This window comes from Macrobrachium rosenbergii, chromosome 3 (assembly GCF_040412425.1).
Source record: "Macrobrachium rosenbergii isolate ZJJX-2024 chromosome 3, ASM4041242v1, whole genome shotgun sequence".
Taxonomy (NCBI): domain Eukaryota; kingdom Metazoa; phylum Arthropoda; class Malacostraca; order Decapoda; family Palaemonidae; genus Macrobrachium; species Macrobrachium rosenbergii.
In genome coordinates, this window is record NC_089743.1 from 62,513,257 (window position 1) to 62,532,230 (window position 18,974).

Consider the following 18,974-nt stretch of genomic DNA (forward strand, 5'->3'; position numbering starts at 1 on the left):
TTGAAACCTAGACTTAGTCCTAAATTGGTTGTCAGGCCCTCCTTTTGAACCTATGAGACGTCCTCCTTCAGGGATCTGTCTAGAAAGACACTTTTCTTAATTTGCAAGAGACAGCTATTTGCTCATATATTTTAGGGCTCTTAGCCAAAAGCGAGAACCCGTCTAACCCTTGGCTTTGTTCTTTTTCCAGCCAGAGTCTTGCAGAACTGGTAGGACCTTCGGAACAGGAGAGAGTTTTATGCCCAGTGAGAGCATTAAGATTTTCCATGGAGAGAACCAAGAATATCAGAGGGGATTCTTGTAACCTCTGGTGTTCTGTCAAGAACCCTTTACATCCTCTCTCCAAGAATACTATGTCTTTCTTCATGAGAGACATTATTGTAGAGCCTCACTTGGGAATTCAGGAGAATAATTTACTGTTGCTAAAGGTAAAAGCACGTGAGGTACGGGCAATGGCCACTTCGTTGGCTTTTAAATGCAATCTCTCTCTAGCTACCATAATCCAATTGACTTATTGGAAGTGTCGCTCAGTCTTCGCCAACTATTATCTACGTGACATTGAAACTGTGTTCGAGGACTACAGTACACTGGGTCCTTTCTTCACGGCTGGCGTGGCACTAGGGAATGAGGGATAGGAGTGATCCTCTTATTTCTCTATCTCCTAGCCTTGATTAAGGTTGCTGAGCTTTTGGGAAGCCAGGGGTACTTAGTACTTGGAGAACCCTCCGATCTTCGTTTTTATTGGATGGGTAATATATGTTTTTTAAATGGTGTACAGGTAATATAGTTTTATGGTGGTGTGTTAGGTGATGTCTACTTTTCGCCCAGGGCAAGGGCAATTGTATGGTTTAAGCTTTGTCAAGTCATAGAAGCACTCCCTGACCACAAAGCTCCCACTGAAGTAGGGGCAATCCTGATACTACCGGTCATGTTCCTATGGGTCAAGATGAGCAACAACCAAGAGGCAGTATCTTCCTGCTCTTGCTCTCTCCCCAGGTAAGGTTACAACAAGCATTACCACAATGCTAGCTTCTCTTTTCTATTTCAAATGCATTCCTTTATACTGTAATGTTTTTTGAGTAGCACATGTCCATTCTTCCCATCTCCTGTCAATGTGGGATTCAGCTATGTAATTACTTAGTAAGTTTCGTATATAAAAATGACATTTTTATAATAAAATAAGATTTTATATATACTTAGCAAGAAGTTACATGAACAGAGCCCGTCTCTCTTCCCTGCACATGGACATAGAGCTGAGCTCTTCAACTACGTTGTACCTATTCTTCCCTGAAAGTGGGCGGGGCACTTACCTGCACCAAAACAAAAGAGTGCTACCACGAATTTTTAATTCTTAGCTGCTGTTTAAAGTAGAAACTATAGCTATGTAATTACTTGGTAAGTTTATATGAAACCTTATTTATTACAAAAATGTCATTTTCTTTAGAATGCTGTCAAATAAAGTATACACAATAGCTGGCTGTTTGATACAAGTATAACTCACCCCTGTGAAAGTTAAGAATTTTGGCTCAGTAATCTGATTAAACTACTTGATAATAATAATCTTTGATGTTAATTTGTGAGTTTACTAAGTATTGAGATATGACAACTGTTGTCCTATCTTTCACAAAAGAATTGAATTAAGAAACAAGGTAAATATTTTGATGTCTCCTTCATGGAGGTATATTAAGAGTTAGGTATATAAGTGACACATTTGCTTTTTTTGTCTATGAATGTCAAAGTATTTTTACTTTTATTCAAAGGTACCATACTGAGCAAGAGCAAAAGAGACTATATGGACTTTATCAGCTTCTTCATCACCGTGTGCATTCTGCAGCCCGTCCTCTAAAAATGGTCTATATGGTCATGGACACAGAAACTCTTGTTGGATGGGTAAGAAAAACTCTGGTATTATTCAGTTAAAAAATAATTGTATATATACTGTTTATGTGTGTATTTGTATATATTAGAGTATAAATTCTGCCATTTATTTGAGATTATAATAATGATAATATGTCTTATTAAAAAGGATGGCTGTATTATGCTAATTTATCTTATACAGTATCTTTTTTATTTTCCTTATAATTTGCTTTTCGAGCTCAGCGATGTTGGTCAGCAACTGGCCGATATTCATATTGGAAACAGGATAGTGTGTGGGATGTGGGAAGTCTTTTATTGAAATATCCAATCAGAAATCCGTGGAATCCTTCGTTGTCTGGATTCAGGTACTACTTCAGGTACCGTCGACATGTTTCAACCATCTCGTTGGTCATCCTCTGGACGTGGTTGAAAAAGATCTGGAGAAACAAGGCACTTGGGTCAGTATTTATAGGGGGGTCTTGATCGGTGCTGAATTATGATTGGCTGCCCAGGGCAGGTCATCTCAGGCTGAGCCTTCTCTCCCATGTTGATGTTTGGGGCTTGTCTTGCTTGCGAGCAGCATTGTAGTGCTAGGGATGAATGGGAGAATTTCGATCCTCAGATGCCGAATTTTGATTCGCTCGTTCGCTCTGAGGGTCGCTCGGTGCAGGTCTCCTGGCAGCCATGGGGAGGAGAAAGGTTTCCTGCATAATGTTGAGGGTTGGTTTCTCCTTCCCAATGTGCAATGGTTCCAAGAGGCGCAGGCGGTGGTGGTCTGTAGTTCAGTCAATTATTTCCATATTCATGATTATATCTTCTAGTAATTCTCTGGGTATGGGTGGTCCTGGCATGGTTGAAGATGGCTCCCTCTTTGGCATGGCAGGAAATCCTCTTGGAGAAACACATGGTGGTCATACTGATGTAAGAACTGAGGCATCCTTGAACGGGACATGAGTACCAGTATACCACGTTGGTTTTCTTCAAGGGGTCGAGAATAATATCGTCCCTGTTGACCCCAATAAGAATATTCGTCTGGTCATTTATTACAAGAGCAAAAAGACGAGCAGCCTGGTGATGTGTAACAATCCAGCCCCCAGCAGGACCCCTTGAAGAAAACCAACGTGGTGTACTGGTACTCGTGCCCTGTCCGAGGATGCCTTGGTTCTTACACTGGTGTGACCACCATACGTTTCTTCAAGAGGATTTCCTGCCACGCCCAAGAAGGAGCCATCTTTAACATGCCAGGACCGCCCATAACCAGAGAATTGCAAGAAAAGATATAATCACGAATATGGAAATAATTGACCGAACTACGGATCACCGCCGCCTGCGCCTCTTGGAAACATTGCACATTGGGAAGGAGAAACCAACCCTCAACATTATGCAGGAAACCTTTCTCCTCCCTACGGCTGCCAGGAGACCTGCACCGAGCAACCCTCATAGCGAATGAGCGAGTCAAAATTCGGCATCTGAGGATTGAAATTCTCCCATTCATCCCCAGCACTACAATGCCACTCGCACGCAAGACAAGCCCCAAACATCAACATGGGAGAGAAGGCTCAGCCTGAGATGACCTGCCCCGGGCAGCCAATCATAATTCAGCACTGATCAAGACCCCCCTATAAATACTGACCCAAGTGCCTTGTTTCTCCAGATCTTTTTCAACTACGTCCAGAGGATGATCAACGAGATGGTCGAAACATGTCGACGGTACCTGAAGTAGAACCTGAATCCAGATGACGAAGGATTCCACGGATTTCTGATTGAATATTTCAGTAAAAGACTTCCCACATTCCACACACTATCCTTTTTTCCAATATGAATATTGCCCTGAAAAGTGAACTATAAGGAAAATAGAAAAGATACTGTATAAGATAAATTAGCATAATACAGCCATCCTTTTTAATAAGACCTGTTCAAAAGAGGGTCTATTCCCTTAATAATAATAATAATAATAATAATAATAATAATAATAATAATAATAATAATAAAGAGGTTCTTTCTTTTTCTGTTGTATGTTTTTAGTTTCTCACTTCTTTCCTTGATTTCCTCTAAGTGTGTCCTTCTGCATTGCTATCGCTGATGATGTATTATCTCCCTTAGATTAATTATTTTAAGTATTGATATATCTCAGAAAGTGTAGTCTACATGTTTCAACCATCTCCGTGGTCGTCGTTAGGACGTTGGTGAAGACGAACTAAATGAATAACGGGTTAGATCAGCTCTTACATGAGTGGTGGGCAGGGTCAGATTCGGTGCTGAATTATCATTGGAGGCCTGCGGGCATTCCTTCTCGCTCTAAGCTGCATTTCGTGCGTCGATGGTCTGTTTTGCATGCGAGCACTGCATCGTGGGGAAGGAGCAGGGGAATTTTGGTAGGCAGTTCCGTTATATGATGAATCCCGGTCGATGGTCGCGTTGTGTGGGGCGCCCATTGTGGGTCTCCTGGTAGCTGTAGGAAGAAGAAAGGTCTCTTGCATGATGTTCAATGATGGTCTTTCTTTTCCTGTATGCAAGGCTTTCAAGAGGCGCAGTCGGCGATGGTCTGATGCTTGATCTATAATGTCAATGTTTGGGATAATGTGATGCTTGATCTATAATGTCAATGTTTGGGATAATGTCTTGTCGTTTAATTCTCTGGTTGTAGGCAGTTTTTGCATGATTGAAGTTGCACCCTCTTGGGCATGGCAGGACACTTTTGAAAAATGCATCATTGTCATTCCAACGTAACTGCTGAGGTATCCTCGAACGGGGCATAGATAACGGTAAACTATGTTGGTTTTCTTGATAGGGTCCTGCTGAGGGGTGGCTTGATTGTCCTTCAATATCAAACTGCTTGTTTTCCGGTTCTTGTAATAAATTACTAAGTTGACCTTCTTCTTGGGGTTGGTGGTGTTGATGTTGTCTTTGGTTTCCGGAGGACGTGCTCATCATCTTTGTACTTCTTATGGAAGAATCCTCTGTAAAAGGGATCTACTGTATATGCTCAGGGACGTCGGGGCACGGCTCCTGCTGGTACCAGTTCTCGACATTCCTGCGAACAGATTCTCCTATTTCTTTATTAGGGTGTCCATTATGAACGAGGACCTGGGCAACACGCTCGAGTTCATCTTGGGTGTCGTTCCAGGAGGAGCAGTGCGAGAGGGCCTTCCTGATGCAGGCGCTGATGGTAGAGCGCTTATACCTCTCGGGGCACTCACATTCCCAAGTTCGTAGGCTTAGTGTAGACTCGTCCTAGTCTTGCAGCTGAAAGGAGTAGACATCTCTTCCTCTTTCAAGATTTCCCTACTGATGAGAAGCTTCGAAAGGTCTTGCCCACCCAGGGACCTCAGGCCCCCTTTGTGGGATGTGACTCTCGTTCTAAGGAGCCTGACTCATGCACCGTACGAGCCTTTACGAGAGTCGTCAGACAGGGATCTGACCCTCAAGACCGTCTTGTTGCTGGCCCTGGCATCGGCGAAGAGAGTTGGTGAACTGCATGGACTTTCCTTCGATGTTAAACACTCGAGGAGATGGGGATCAGTTACGCTCGATTTCGTCCCTGATTTCATGGCGAAGACTCAGAATCCTTCAGTCCCTGATGCACTGTTCGAGTCTTTCATGACCCCCTCCCTAGAGGACTTTGTAGGTAATGAATCAGACGAAATGCTACTGTGTCCTGTTAGAGTGCTGCAGCGCTATCTGAAGAGGACTCGACGTCTCCAGCCTGAGTGTCGACGACTCTTCGTTAGTACTGGCTTGACCAAGAAAGAAGTGTCCAAGAACATGATCTCTTTCTGGCTTCGTGAGACGATAAGGAGAGCGTATTTTGCTGCTGGAGAAGATGACACTGGTGCGCTTTGTCCAAGAGCTCACAAAGTCCGCAGCATTGGTCCGTCCCTTGCATTCCAGAAGAACATGTTGGTTCTTCAGGTGTTGAAGGCAGGTGTGGTCCCAACAGACCACCTTCACCTCCTTCTACCTCTGGGATGTTGCTCACAAGTCCTTGGACACTTTTTTTCCTTGGGTCCTGTGGTGGCTGCTCAACAAGTTGTGTAGCTTAACTGGCTCCTCTAACAGGATACGTTGCATCTCACCTAAGATGTATGGTTGTGATTTGGAGAATGACTCAGAATCCTTCAGTCCCTGATGCACTGTTCGAGTCTTTCATGACCCCCTCCCTAGAGGACTTTGTAGGTAATGAATCAGACGAAATGCTACTGTGTCCTGTTAGAGTGCTGCAGCGCTATCTGAAGAGGACTCGACGTCTCCAGCCTGAGTGTCGACGACTCTTCGTTAGTACTGGCTTGACCAAGAAAGAAGTGTCCAAGAACATGATCTCTTTCTGGCTTCGTGAGACGATAAGGAGAGCGTATTTTGCTGCTGGAGAAGATGACACTGGTACGCTTTGTCCAAGAGCTCACAAAGTCCGCAGCATTGGTCCGTCCCTTGCATTCCAGAAGAACATGTTGGTTCTTCAGGTGTTGAAGGCAGGTGTGTGGTCCCAACAGACCACCTTCACCTCCTTCTACCTCTGGGATGTTGCTCACAAGTCCTTGGACACTTTTTTCCTTGGGTCCTGTGGTGGCTGCTCAACAAGTTGTGTAGCTTAACCAGCTCCTCTAACAGGATACGTTGCATCTCACCTAAGATGTATGGTTGTGATTTGGAGAATGAATGTGGAGTGACTGGCCTCTCTTCCTTCTCACCATCTCGGCTCTCTTCCCATGGGCAGGGAGCGGACGTGGCGTTACATTTTGGATCTGGCAGTCGATGTAGGTAGCACTCAACAAGAGCCCCCATTCTATTTTCCATTCAGGTTTATAGAAGCAACCCCACTCCTTCCCCTTGCAAGGTGGGGAAGGAGACCATGACAGTAAGACAAACCCAATGCTTGTGATTGCCTTAATGTCACCGACTCCAAGTTCTTCCTAGCCTACTTTGCATGAACTGACGATTCCTCTTTCATGTAAAGGGACCCAGAAGTCTGACAATTGATCCCCGCATTTCTTACAATCTGATCATGTTGTCAGTTTTCCCTTCCTTGTTTTATTGACCAGGAAGGGAAGACAAAGTGTGGTGAACTCCAGTCAGTTCATAGAGACTCACTCAGATTCCTCCCTCCAACCAGTAAGTCTTCCTAATGTAAAGGACTGACAGTTTGTATATTGTGTTGGGGCAAATCACAATTTTTAAAAGTAAATTGTATTTTTCCTAACTATACAAACCCGAGGTCCTTTACATCACATTTCATGCCCACCTCATGCCCACCTCATGCCACCCCTCAATCTGATACCTGGGCCAAAAGGCAAATTAGAATGTTTACATCCGGGCAGACAGTACTCCTGCCTCCCGGACAGTTGTTAACTGCTTAACCACCTTGTTCAAAAGTTTAATGGCCATTTCCACCCTACGCTGAAAGTAATTCCTAATGTAAAGGACCTCAGGTTAGTATAGTTAGGAAAAGTACAGTTTACTTTTAAAAACTGTGATATTATGCATGCATTGAATAGAGCAGCTAGCAAAATGTAAATTGTCAGATGGCAGAATTTGAAAGTCTCTGCTGGAAGACCATTGCAGCCAGGCAATTCATTATTAGGGAGGTTGTTTATGGCATCGCTGATGTTACCTGGCATAATATGATTGCTGAAATGAAATTAAATGTTATCAGTAAGGAGGTTATCTACATTTTTTGGGATTCTTGATCATTTATGCAATTCAGGATAGTGCTGAAGTGATTGCCCCACTCTTGTGATAGCCTCGTCACCAATGGTTTCTCCTAATGTCTGTGATTGCTTTTTAGTTTTGGGATTTAGGGATTGAATGTCTTTCCAAAGACGCGTGTAATTGCCAGATTCTAATTTTCTATACATTGCATCAGCCCTTAGTTGCTTTTCATTTGTTCTGCAGTGCTTAAGAGCAAGTTTGAACTGTGCTCTCACCTGTCTCATTAGCAATGCAGTGTCCCTCCCTCTGACTACCATTTTGCCTCCACAGTAAAGATATTTCTTGTGAGTGTGTATACAGATCTTTAGCCAAGTCGTTCCAGCCAGGTATATTATGAGAGTTACCTTGACAAAATTTGAAGGTAGCCCTGCCGGAGCAAGCATAGCAGAAATTATATTTGAAAAGAATTCTTTCAGATCTCTCCTGTGATAGTCATTTCTATATTTTGTGTTAGTGCAAAGTAAGGTGTCTGCCGGTTGATCTGTTGACCACAACCTGATTTCCATGGTTTCCCTAAAGTAAGTACAGTATCTGGTTTTCTGCTGGTTTAAAATCTCAGTTAATGGCAGGTGGGTGATCAGTTAGGGGGTTCATGGTAGGGAGGGATGAGGTACTGAATGACACCTGTAGGAGATGTGATCATAGCCTGTTGCAAGATTGTAGTGAATGTTGCAGGTCACAGTAGAACCACGAAGTTGTGGAGACGTGATGGAGTGGTCCAGCCAGGAGGTTGTAATTGTGTCCATTCTATTTTGTACATAGGTATAGGAGGAAGGAGGGAGGAGCATTACATCACTAATTTGGAGAGGGTGATTTTGACAGAAGTGAGTAAGTTCATTATAAAATTGTTTTGTGGGATGAGGATTAAGGTCCCCAATTATAAAATATGATCAGCAGTAGAATCATGAATAATGCTGTGTAACTCACCTAGGATCATGTAGTATCATTCAAAATTATTTGTTATTTTCCCAGGCCATATAAACATTGATTATTAGGATCTTAGAGTCCACTACTGTCACTTGAAGCCCTAGCAATCTATCACTCCTATAGGTCATCACATTTACCATACTGCCTAACTATTTGTGCCACAGGATAGAAAGGCCCCTTTCGGGCGACCCGCTACGATGTGATCTGTAACTTTCATTGAAGAGGTCAAGAAAGCTCTGAAGTCTTCATGTACTGAATCACAGATGACAAGGTCATGTGGCCATAGCAGCATTTCTTTTAATGCAATGATGCCTTTAAAGGTTTTGCAGAATGCTTTTAGGAGAGGAATGTTCTGCTTGAGGCCAAAAATATTTTTTCCAAGAGATTATATCTAATGTATCCATGGCAACTCACGAAGGTGGGAAATGAATGAGTTGATCATTTGGGTGGGTGGGGGATTGGCCAGTGGGGGTGGGCAGTCACTTGCTTTGGGAGATTGGCTGGCACTTTCTGTAGAAGGTGAGCCTGCAGCTAAACCCCTACTTGGGGTGCCAGTAAGTTCCCCAGGGGGTCATTGGTCCCAGATTAAGGTATATCTTGAGACTCTTATATTGGGACTGAAATTTTTGCCTTTAAGAACATCGAGGTGTTGAAATAGGCAGGTAACTCTGTGAGCAACTTTATGTTTAATTTTGTGTGGGAGATGGTGGGAGATAAGAGGGCCATAGCCCATGAGAAACTTGACTCTCTCTACTATTGGTCCCCTCTGATAGGTCTACAGGTGATGCGGTTGCTTCATCCGTGGGATAGAGGACGTTTTCCACTTGGGAGGGTATGGTCACCTCGACCTCACGTCGCACCCCCCTCTTCTCTCATGTTGTTGGGAGGCAAGGAAATAATAGATGCCTCTTTCAAAGGAGTGGTGGCTTGCTGTAAGACTGTCGAATGATTTCTGAACCCCTTTTATCGCATCCCATATCAGTGAAAGATTATTTGTTTCCTGTTTTGCAACTGTCGAATGATTCCTGTAGTCTCCTGATCACATCCCAGATCCGTGAAAGATTGTTATTTGTTTCATTAATTTTTTCTGAGAGAAACTTTGATTCTTGGCAGGCATTTTCTGCTGTGTTGTACACTGATGGGAGGCTTAGATCAGCAGGTCCCTTTGGGGGCTTAGTGAAGGGGTCATTGGAGCAGATTTTCACTGAGCAGGTGAAGTGATACATGCTATTTTCTTGGGGGAGGATAAGTTTTTTGCCGATTGCTCCTGAAGAATGAATTCTGGTATCAGGTCTTTGCATTCTGAATATGCAATGTTAATTTCCTCATTGGAGAAGGCTGTACCAACCGATTCTGCAAGACTTGACAACGGAACTGTTTGATTGATACTGTATAAAGTAAAGACAATTGTTCTCTTGCACAGGATTTGTGTGTGAGGCACTGGTATCGTTAGGTGCCAGGGTCTCTGGCTTGATGGTTGAGGTTGGTCGGACGACATTTTTGTGGTCAAGGGAGGGCCAGGCACTAACCCATACACAGGACTTTTTTACCCATATCCCAGAGCCAATAGGCCTTGAGTAGCTGTAACTTGAAAGATTTTGAAGGCACTGATTGGAGGAGAATGCAGATTGATATATCTGCAATTACACAACATTATCCAGTTTACATGTCGGGTACAGTGGACCCCCACTTTTATGTGCTTCACTTTTTTGCAGATTTTTGTGGAACATACCTTTCAGTTGTACGAGAGAACTTTCACAATTCACAAATTTTGTCATAGAGCAATATCCACTAATTATTGTATTTTCATTTTATTTTCATGACTAAATAAATTTTTATGATAAAAAATTATTAATTTTTAAATATTTAATTTTTATATACAGTACAGTATATGCAACTTACCAAGTAATTAAAATGCTGTAGTTTCCCTTGCGCAGCAGCTTAAAAAAATAAAAAAATTCGTGGGTAACGCTTCAAAGTTTAGTGCAGGTAATTGGTTCCGCTCATTGACGGGAATCTCAGGAACTACTAGCAAATGAGCTCATTCTGTTTCCTGCCGGCAGTAGGGTAACACCGAGTGTTAATGGCAGCTGTGTTCTTAAATTTGCCGGTCGGAGATTGGATTTCGGTGAATATTATCGCTGATTTTGGGTATCTTCAAGCTTACAGCTTACAGGATAGTATTTTATTGTTATGTTGATAAGACTGGATCCTAGGTATCACATTTCATTCGGTAGAGAATTCGCAATTAGATTGTTTAACTCCTGGTAGCGTAGTTTACTGATTCAGTGTATAGTATTGCATTTGCTTTCCCATTAATGTAATAAGCATCAACATTGCATTCACGACTGAACCAATATTTATGGTTGTGATACTTTTTTGCATGTCTCAATTAATGTTTGTTAATATTTGAGACATGTCTGTATGATGATACTCTATGTACTTTAATGAGGGTCGGTTAAGGTTAATTTCCCTTTCCGAATAGCATAAGAGAGTTTCGAATAGCATAAGAGAGCATAATCTTAAGTTCGCTACTGAACCAATATTTCCAATGATAAATACGTATCTTCAGGTTCCAATAATGTTTTGGATATATCTGTTCTATGATAATCTAGGTACTTCAGCTATTGTCGGTAAAGGTTAACTTTCCTTTCCCGAGTAGGTATTAACTTAATATTGTGTTCAATACCACCTTTTCTGATGATAAACATGTATCATCAGGTTCCAATAATGTTTGGGATATGTCCGTACTATGATAATCTAGGTACTTCAGCTTTTGTCAATAAAGGTTAACTTTCCTTTCCCGAGTAGCATATTAACATAATATTGTGCTTGCTACCACCTTTTCCGATGATAAATACGTATCTTCAGGTTCAAGTAATGTTTGGGGTATGTCTGTACAATGATATCTAGGTACTTCAGCTATTGTTGGTAAAGGTTAACTTTCCTTTCTCGAATAGTGTATTAACGTAATATGTTTCGCTACTGGGCCGACATGTTTGATGGGATTTGCTACTTGCTTGTATGATGGGGCTTCGTACTTTGGGCAGTACAGTCGAAGTTAACTTTCCTTTTTCGAGTAGCATATAACGTTAATATTGTGTTTGCCACCGGACAGATATTTTTAGATAATACAGGAAGCTGAAGGGAGGTCGACACCCCTCAGTCCAGCCTGTTGCCGGTCCCAGGTATCAACAGACAGCCACTGGAAAGGCGTTTTACTAGATGTGTAATGGAGGAGGTGGCTGCCCAGTTCCTGGCATGGGGGCCTGAAGGGGTTTTCCCCCGGGTAGTCGCCACTCAGTCGAGCCTGCTATCCACAGTGTCGGCGGACAGCCATTGGAAAGGCGTTATTATGTTCTTTTTTTCTAGTGGTACTCCAATGTAGACAAAAGTGCTGATGGCTTTTTTACAGCAAAACTCAGCCGTTGAAGAGGCACTTTTCAGATGATATTCGCTACTTTTCCTTCTCCTGTAAAAGTGGAACACCAGTGATGGTGCCAAGCAGAACATCAGTGTCTGAGTGTTCTTTTTTGTTGATTCCTTAGCACCCAAGTGCCTAATAATACCCAGGCTTCCTATAGCACCCAGTGGCAGCCACTTGCACTCATTAGCGCCAAGCAGTGCCGTATAGTGCCGGAGCTTGTTTTCATATAGAGCTCCCAGCACCAGCTCTCATGTGTTTGGCGCCAGCCTACTGGTGGCTGACGTCAGTCTCTCTTTAACTCTGCGCCCCTTTTTTTCTTCTAAGAACATACTGTTGTTCTTTTTTGAGTGCAATTTCCATGGAACACTTAGCTACGGTCTTCAAGTGGCCGACGCTAGTCTCTGTTCATCGGTTGTCCTCTCTTCAGTTTCGGACTCCCCTCCTTGAGTATTATTCAGCTGCTCTTAGGTGGTTTGGTCTCTTTTCTGCAATTCCAAGATTTACAGTCGACCCAAATTGATCCCTTGTTTGACATTGATTTGGGTCTAAAAACTGTCCTTTGCAGACAGTCTTTTATGTACAAATTTATGAACTTGTTGAAGAAAGCTATCACTTCGACAGGGAGTTGGGAAACTTTGACAGGGAGTTGGGAAACTAGCTTGTGATCTTAAGGGAGCAAACAAGTGCTTTTTTTCCTTCACTCCCTCTGATGAATTAGCCTCCCTGCTGAGTTCTTGTCAAGTTTTGAAGGAAAGGTCTTTCTTGACTGACATCAGGAGCAGGTGCTAAAAAGATATAGTGTTGCCAAGAGACTTTGCTTCTGCTGGCCTCTTAATCCTGTCCTGTGTGGATAAGGACAGTTTAGTTAGTTTTTGAGATTTCAACTCCTTCATTGTGATTGCAAGAAAGGAGCTTTGGTGCTAGGAGAAGCATCAGTCAGTTTTCCCTTTGGATGACAATTTCTTCACTCCTGAGCATTCTTTTGTGGAAGACTTTTCATGAACTCCTGGCAGAAGGAAGTGATGTATACCCTCTCTATAGAAACGCCCTTTCCCAAGTGCCTGTTCACTTTGAGAGCTCTTGGCACCAGCGTTCTGGCACCGAATCCCGAGCGCCTGACACCTGTCTGAGAGCGCTCAGTGCTTCTAGCATACAAGGCTCCCACTGCTGAACGCCTAGTTCCTTTTCACAATTTTTCTCCTAGAGCATTGTGTTTGACTGAGGCAGAAGTCGCTTCCAAGGTCCGACAAGTGTGTCGGACATTTGTCCTAGCCAAGTACAGTCACATATGTTTTCAATCTATACAAGATGTCACCATGCCCACACTAGGCGTTATTGCATAGAAGTTGATCCCGCCCCTGATGGCCATGTGTTCAGGACTGTCAAGTATCAGCAGGCTTGACAACTAGCCCACTTAGTTGTCTGCAAGGCTGCATGATGTTCTACAAGTTTGCTCGATTGCAGAGCGAACCGAACAGTTGTGTAGTCCATTCTCCGGGGTGTTTGTATGAAGTTTTCTTGGATATGTAAGAATACTTCGTTTTCATGTCCACATACAGACTCTGAAGTTTCTCAGACCCATCTTGCAAGAAAGAGTCTGCCGTTTCGGGAGTTTAGGCTTCAACATCTACGGCACAAGCCTTTCCTTAAGTCTTCTCCAACTTTCCTGTTTTTTTTTTTTTTTTTTTTTTAGTCTTGATCTTCAGTCTGTCCCACAAGATCAGGAGGAACAAGGAATCATAGCCAGGCTGTGCGGTTTTTCCTCAAGACCTGATTTTTCAATGGGATCTACGATGGTATCTGTCCGATTTTGGTCTTTTGGAGGAAGTCCCTGATCATGAGACCAGTCTTACACTGTTTCTCACTCCTTGTTCTTGTCAAGAGAGCCCGCTCTGGGAACCGGGGATTTTCCGGGACATGTCCCTAGGAGATCAGAACTTTCACACACATGCCAGAGAACTGAAAACCTTTAGCATAAGGCTTCAGTCCCTCTTGTCGTCACTCTTCCTAGGCTGCGGTATTCTTCATACAAGGCCACAGTCCTTATGGCTTACAATAGCAGTAAATGATTAATGAAGTTTTTCTAGTCCAACGGGAATTTCTGGCAAAAGAATTGAACTGTCAGGAACTCACTCTTGCATCTGTGGGGCCTTTTTCCCCCCTATTCTGTTGGGTTGTGTGCTATCTATGGGACAGGCTGACTTTGTCTGCCTGCCAACCTAAGGAATCTTATAGCATGGGTAACATCATCGTTCTGCAAGATGATTCCAACCTAGACTTCTACACGCTTCCACCATTCAAAAGGTCAAGGAAGGGCTAGGCTTCTTCAGATTAGTCAGAATGTTATGACATTCTTCGTAGCCCCTTTCTGTTTGGTAATTTATGGTTCCCAGATTGCTGCAATTGTTTGGTGAACTCTCCCAGAATCCTTCCACCTTTTGGTCCTCCTCTAACTACCTTCAAGAGACACCATCAACGGTGGTAGGCTCACGCGGGCTGACCTTGGGCTGTTCAGGTGTTATCAAGAGGGAGGGTTTTTTTGTTCAGAGGTGCTACAAATACCATTGAGAGATCTGAAGGGGGGTATCAAGCTACATCTGACTCGGTACACAGTTTGCTCATTTGCCCTGGGAATTTTAACCGAGAACGAGGGCTTTTCCTTGACCTGGATCTGTTCTGTCTCTCAAGAACTTACAGAAGAGAAGATGATCTTGACAGCAGGGGACAGTGCTCGCGGCTCCCAGGAGCACCCATCAGACCGAATATATTTTTTTGACCTCGCCTGGATTCCATTTTGCCTGGCTCCAGCTATGGCTGGGTGCCAGTCCTTCCTCAAGCTCCTAAGAGCGGCCGTCAGCACCCGACCGATTAGTTATCTGGTGGCCAGCTCAGCTGGCTCCACCTACAGCCTGGCGCCAGCTTGGTACACCCAACGCCTAGGTCCAGCTCCCTATCGTCTGGTGCAAACTCTCCCCACATCTTTGGTTTTGGGGAAGAGTAACAAGCTCTCTATTCTGTGGGATTTTTTTGAGTATTACCTGAGCAAGATTGGAAGCATAGGGCTCCATTCATAACCTGTAGTGTGCTGGCAAGGACATTTCTCACCCTCCGTCTAAGAATGTATGGTACTTTTTCGTGATTGGACTTGTTTTCTGAGTCCACTCTTAAATTCAGGGGAGTCTTTGGCCTACATGTAGTAAAGCTGATGAAGTCGGAACAACCTCTTCCTCATTAACCTTCAGGCACTGTATGTCCCTGATGTTCATTCTACAATCAACCTTTCCTGAGACACTCTCAGATGTAGAAAAGTAATTTCCCCCTTTTATGAAAGCTAAGGATGTCAGAACAGCATATACCTCATCAGCTTTCAAACACTGTATGCCCCCAACATCCATCTACAACCAACCTACCAGAAGTGTAATTGATCGTCGCTTCTTACTTTTTCGAAGAAAGTTTCAACAGTGTCAGATTCTTGCAGTACCTCACAATTGTTGTTAATAACTGCATGGCATCGTGGAAGGAAGCATAGGAGTTTCTCCTACTATCTATTCACCTTGTAGTAGGGTGCCGAGATTTGTAAGAGCTGTGGGGTGCAATGTACCTGGAGCACCCATCACTATCAGTGGATGGGTCGTGGTCTTTATTTCAGTGCAGGTCACAGTATTCCCTGGTTGTGTTTATTTTGGTACTGCGGCCAGGGCAAGGGCACTTATGGATGCTTTGCTAGCCATCAGGATTACATCCTTCGCTGCAAAGCTTTACTAATATTTTGCTAGCCATCAGGACATCTCCTTCACTGCAAAGTTCCCACTTAAGTAGAGGTGCTCCACGGCCTTATGCCACGCCACTACCAGTTAAGTTGAGCACGAACCAGAGGCAGTTTTTTCTACTGCAGGCTCTCTTAACTAACAAGGAACTACAAGTATTATTTTCAATACTAGCAACTTTTTCCATTTCAATTCATCAAATGACATTTTTATAACAAAATAAAGTTTTATATATACTTACCAAGTAATGAAATGATCAGAGCCCTCCCTCCTCCCCTCAGAAGGACATCTGGCAGAAAGAGAATGAGTTTGTTTAGTAGTAGTTTCTGAAATTCCCATTAGTGGGTGGAACCAGTCACCTGCACTAAACTTTGAAGCATTACCCATGAATTTCTGAATTTTTTAAGCTGCCGTGCAAGGGAAACTTTAATTACTTGGTAAGTAAATATAAAACTTTATTTTATTATAAAAAATGTCATATTAATGTAAACACAGCAAAATACCTGTAAAATTTTTAATACAAATTAAATAAATCTGTCTTACAGAACATTTGTCCACTAATCTCTCTCTCTCTCTCACTGAGACAAGAAAGATTGATTTTTTATGCATGTATGTTTATTTATTTTGTACAGTATAGTTTTATAGATAAATATGATGTTACTTTGTCATTCATTTTTTCATATTTTTCATGCTATAGATATACAACTTTTTGCATTTCAATAACAGCAGACTGCAAAATAGAACTAAAATAATTAGCGAATCATCATATGTAAACTTGTTAAGCTCACTCCAGGGTGAGGAGCCCCAAAGTGAGCTTAACAGGTTTAACCTGTTAAGCTCATTCTGGGACTCCCCACCCTGGAATGAGCTTAACAAGTTTACGATGATTCTCTAATTATTTTTATTTTATTTTCCAGTCTGCTTTTATTGAAATGCAGAAAGTTGTATAATTATAGCATCAAAAATATGAAAAATAAATGGCAAAGTAACATTACGTTTATCTATAAAACTATACTGCACAAAACAAATAGACATGCATAAAAAAATCAGTCTCTTATGTCAGAGAGAGAGAGAGAGAGAGAGAGAGAGAGAGAGAGAGAGAGAGAGAGAAATACATATGCACAATAAAAATATTAATACACTAGTGACAGTAATTGTTTTTACCAATGTAAAAGGAAAATTATTTTAATACTATGAGAGAAAATGGCTATGCTACTTATACAGGGGTAACTTGATAAGGGATCAAACTTTCTGTAAGGCAGATTTATTTAATTTGTATTAAAGATTTAATTTGTATTATATGTTCTATAGATATTTTGCTGTATTTACATTAATGTTAATGTTTGAAAATTAGTAAATCATTGTTATAAGCATTTTAGGAGTATATATATGTAAGAGTAAAAGTTGTACGGGGGTAATCTAAGACAACTTTGGGTGGTTTGGGGTGTATTTTTGTTTGAAATGATATTAAATTACTTTAGTATGATAATTTAGGGTATATTTTTGTTTTAGCTATTAAATTTGGCAGTGAACTGTTAAAGTAAGCAGTTATAAGCACTTTAGTTTAAGGGGTACAGGGTATTTGGCAATTATAAGCACTTATAAGCATTTTCAGACGGGATTTTGCATTTCCATGGATTTTGCATTTTTGCAGTGGGTTCTGGAACCTATCCTTGTGAAAAAATGGGGGCGCACTGTATTACGTAAAAGCACTATTAATACATTGCCCTCTGTGAGGGGTATAGGTACTAAGGGTGGAAAATCCTTCTTTTTTGGTAAAAAATGAGAGAGAAACCTCCAGCACATCCGCTGCCACACACACACAAACACACACACTCACACAGACATAGATTAGTAAGACCACTGAGCTGTAGACACACTTGGCATATACTGTAAACCCCCATGGCCATTTGTAGGGGTGTTGGGTATTAGGCACGCATTCATAGCTTAGACGTAGGGAGATAGTGCCCTCAGGAGTCACTTATTTTATGGAAACAATTGCCTTAGACTGGTGGCTTACATAAGCCAGAAAATTAGTAAATGCAAAGTTTTATAATGCTTAATACCAAAGTTTCAAATTATTTTTGTTTTCATGAATACAAACTATCATTTTATCGGAAGAACCTTCTTTCAAGCTCCTTTAATTGCATCTGCTTAGTCTCGTTGAGTTAGGTACTCCCTATTTTAAGGATATTCATTTGCAAGAAAAACGTAAGACTTCTCATACCTATTGATGACTTTTTGGCAAATGTGACACTATATGGGGCAGTATAGCATACTGTACAGTAAGTATAAGTAGTGTATGTTGATGGAGTTGAACTCTTATGAAATTTGTTTAATCACAATATCATGCCATTTAGTGCAGAGTTACAGTATTATTATTTTTAAAATTTCTCATTGCAGGTAACTAAGGAGTTTGAGTTATATGCAGCCCTAGAACCTTTGGTGACAAAGAACAATGCAATTGTTTTTGTCAACAAACTTCTGCGTTGGATAAAAAATGAGGAAAATAAGTTATTTATACTTAATTCTCCTACATTTTAAATATTACTTTTTAAGCTTTGATCTCTTTATAATTCCAGCCTTTTTAATTATTTACTTACCTGTTTTATAGGTATCTCTGTGTAATAAAATGTAATATAGTTTTATCAAATATATATTATTAGTTTCCCATTTAGAAAATAATTAGAAAATTAGTCTGCCTATTGGATTTTATTACTTTTTTCAAGAGTTCCTTGGATTTTATAGTAAATTTTTTTCAAGAGTTCCTTTGGGCATTCTTTTAGCATTAGTTACATTGCTTTGTGCTTTGTACAGTATATACTTCTCATACGTTACCTTTGGTATTTTTACGTAGGTATCTAACTTCTTTAAGTTTATGTAGTGTTTTCAGTTTTGATTGAAAAACAAGTCCTTCAGGTGAACCCAAAGAAAGTCCAGCAGTGAGACTCAGACGCCCCAGTAAAGTACTTTGTAATATGATGATAATCTACACAAATATAAACCGGAATATTTTACTTGTGCTTTCCAAGCCAAAATCATATAAAGTAGATGTAGCTACCAATGAGTAGTGGTTAATTGAAAAGCAAAGAAAACAATTACTACAATGTTTTTCAAGAAGAAGAAAATTTCCACTATTGACAATTCATAGACTGACTCCTTAGCTTCTGAAGCCATACAGCTGTTGCCATCCCCTTCCCTTGGGTCAGCTCCACTTCATCAAATCTCTGAGGAAGATTCTGATGACCCTTCTGATGTTTCATCAGGTCATGCTCAAACTCCTCCACAGC

At 41.6% G+C, this 18,974-nt stretch overlaps 1 protein-coding gene across 1 annotated transcript in view; it reads left to right on the plus strand.

Annotated features, from left to right (window-relative positions):
* The window catches only part of Mon1 (vacuolar fusion protein MON1 homolog), a 116,673-nt gene extending 98,336 nt beyond the window's left edge, over nt 1-18,337 (plus strand). Inside the window, exons 8-9 of the mRNA XM_067134253.1 lie at nt 1,761-1,890; nt 18,088-18,337. Of these exons, the coding sequence (XP_066990354.1) occupies nt 1,761-1,890; nt 18,088-18,228 (271 nt within the window). The 3' untranslated portion in view covers nt 18,229-18,337. The remainder of the gene's footprint in view (nt 1-1,760; nt 1,891-18,087) is intronic.
* Nucleotides 18,338-18,974: the final 637 nt, after the last annotated feature.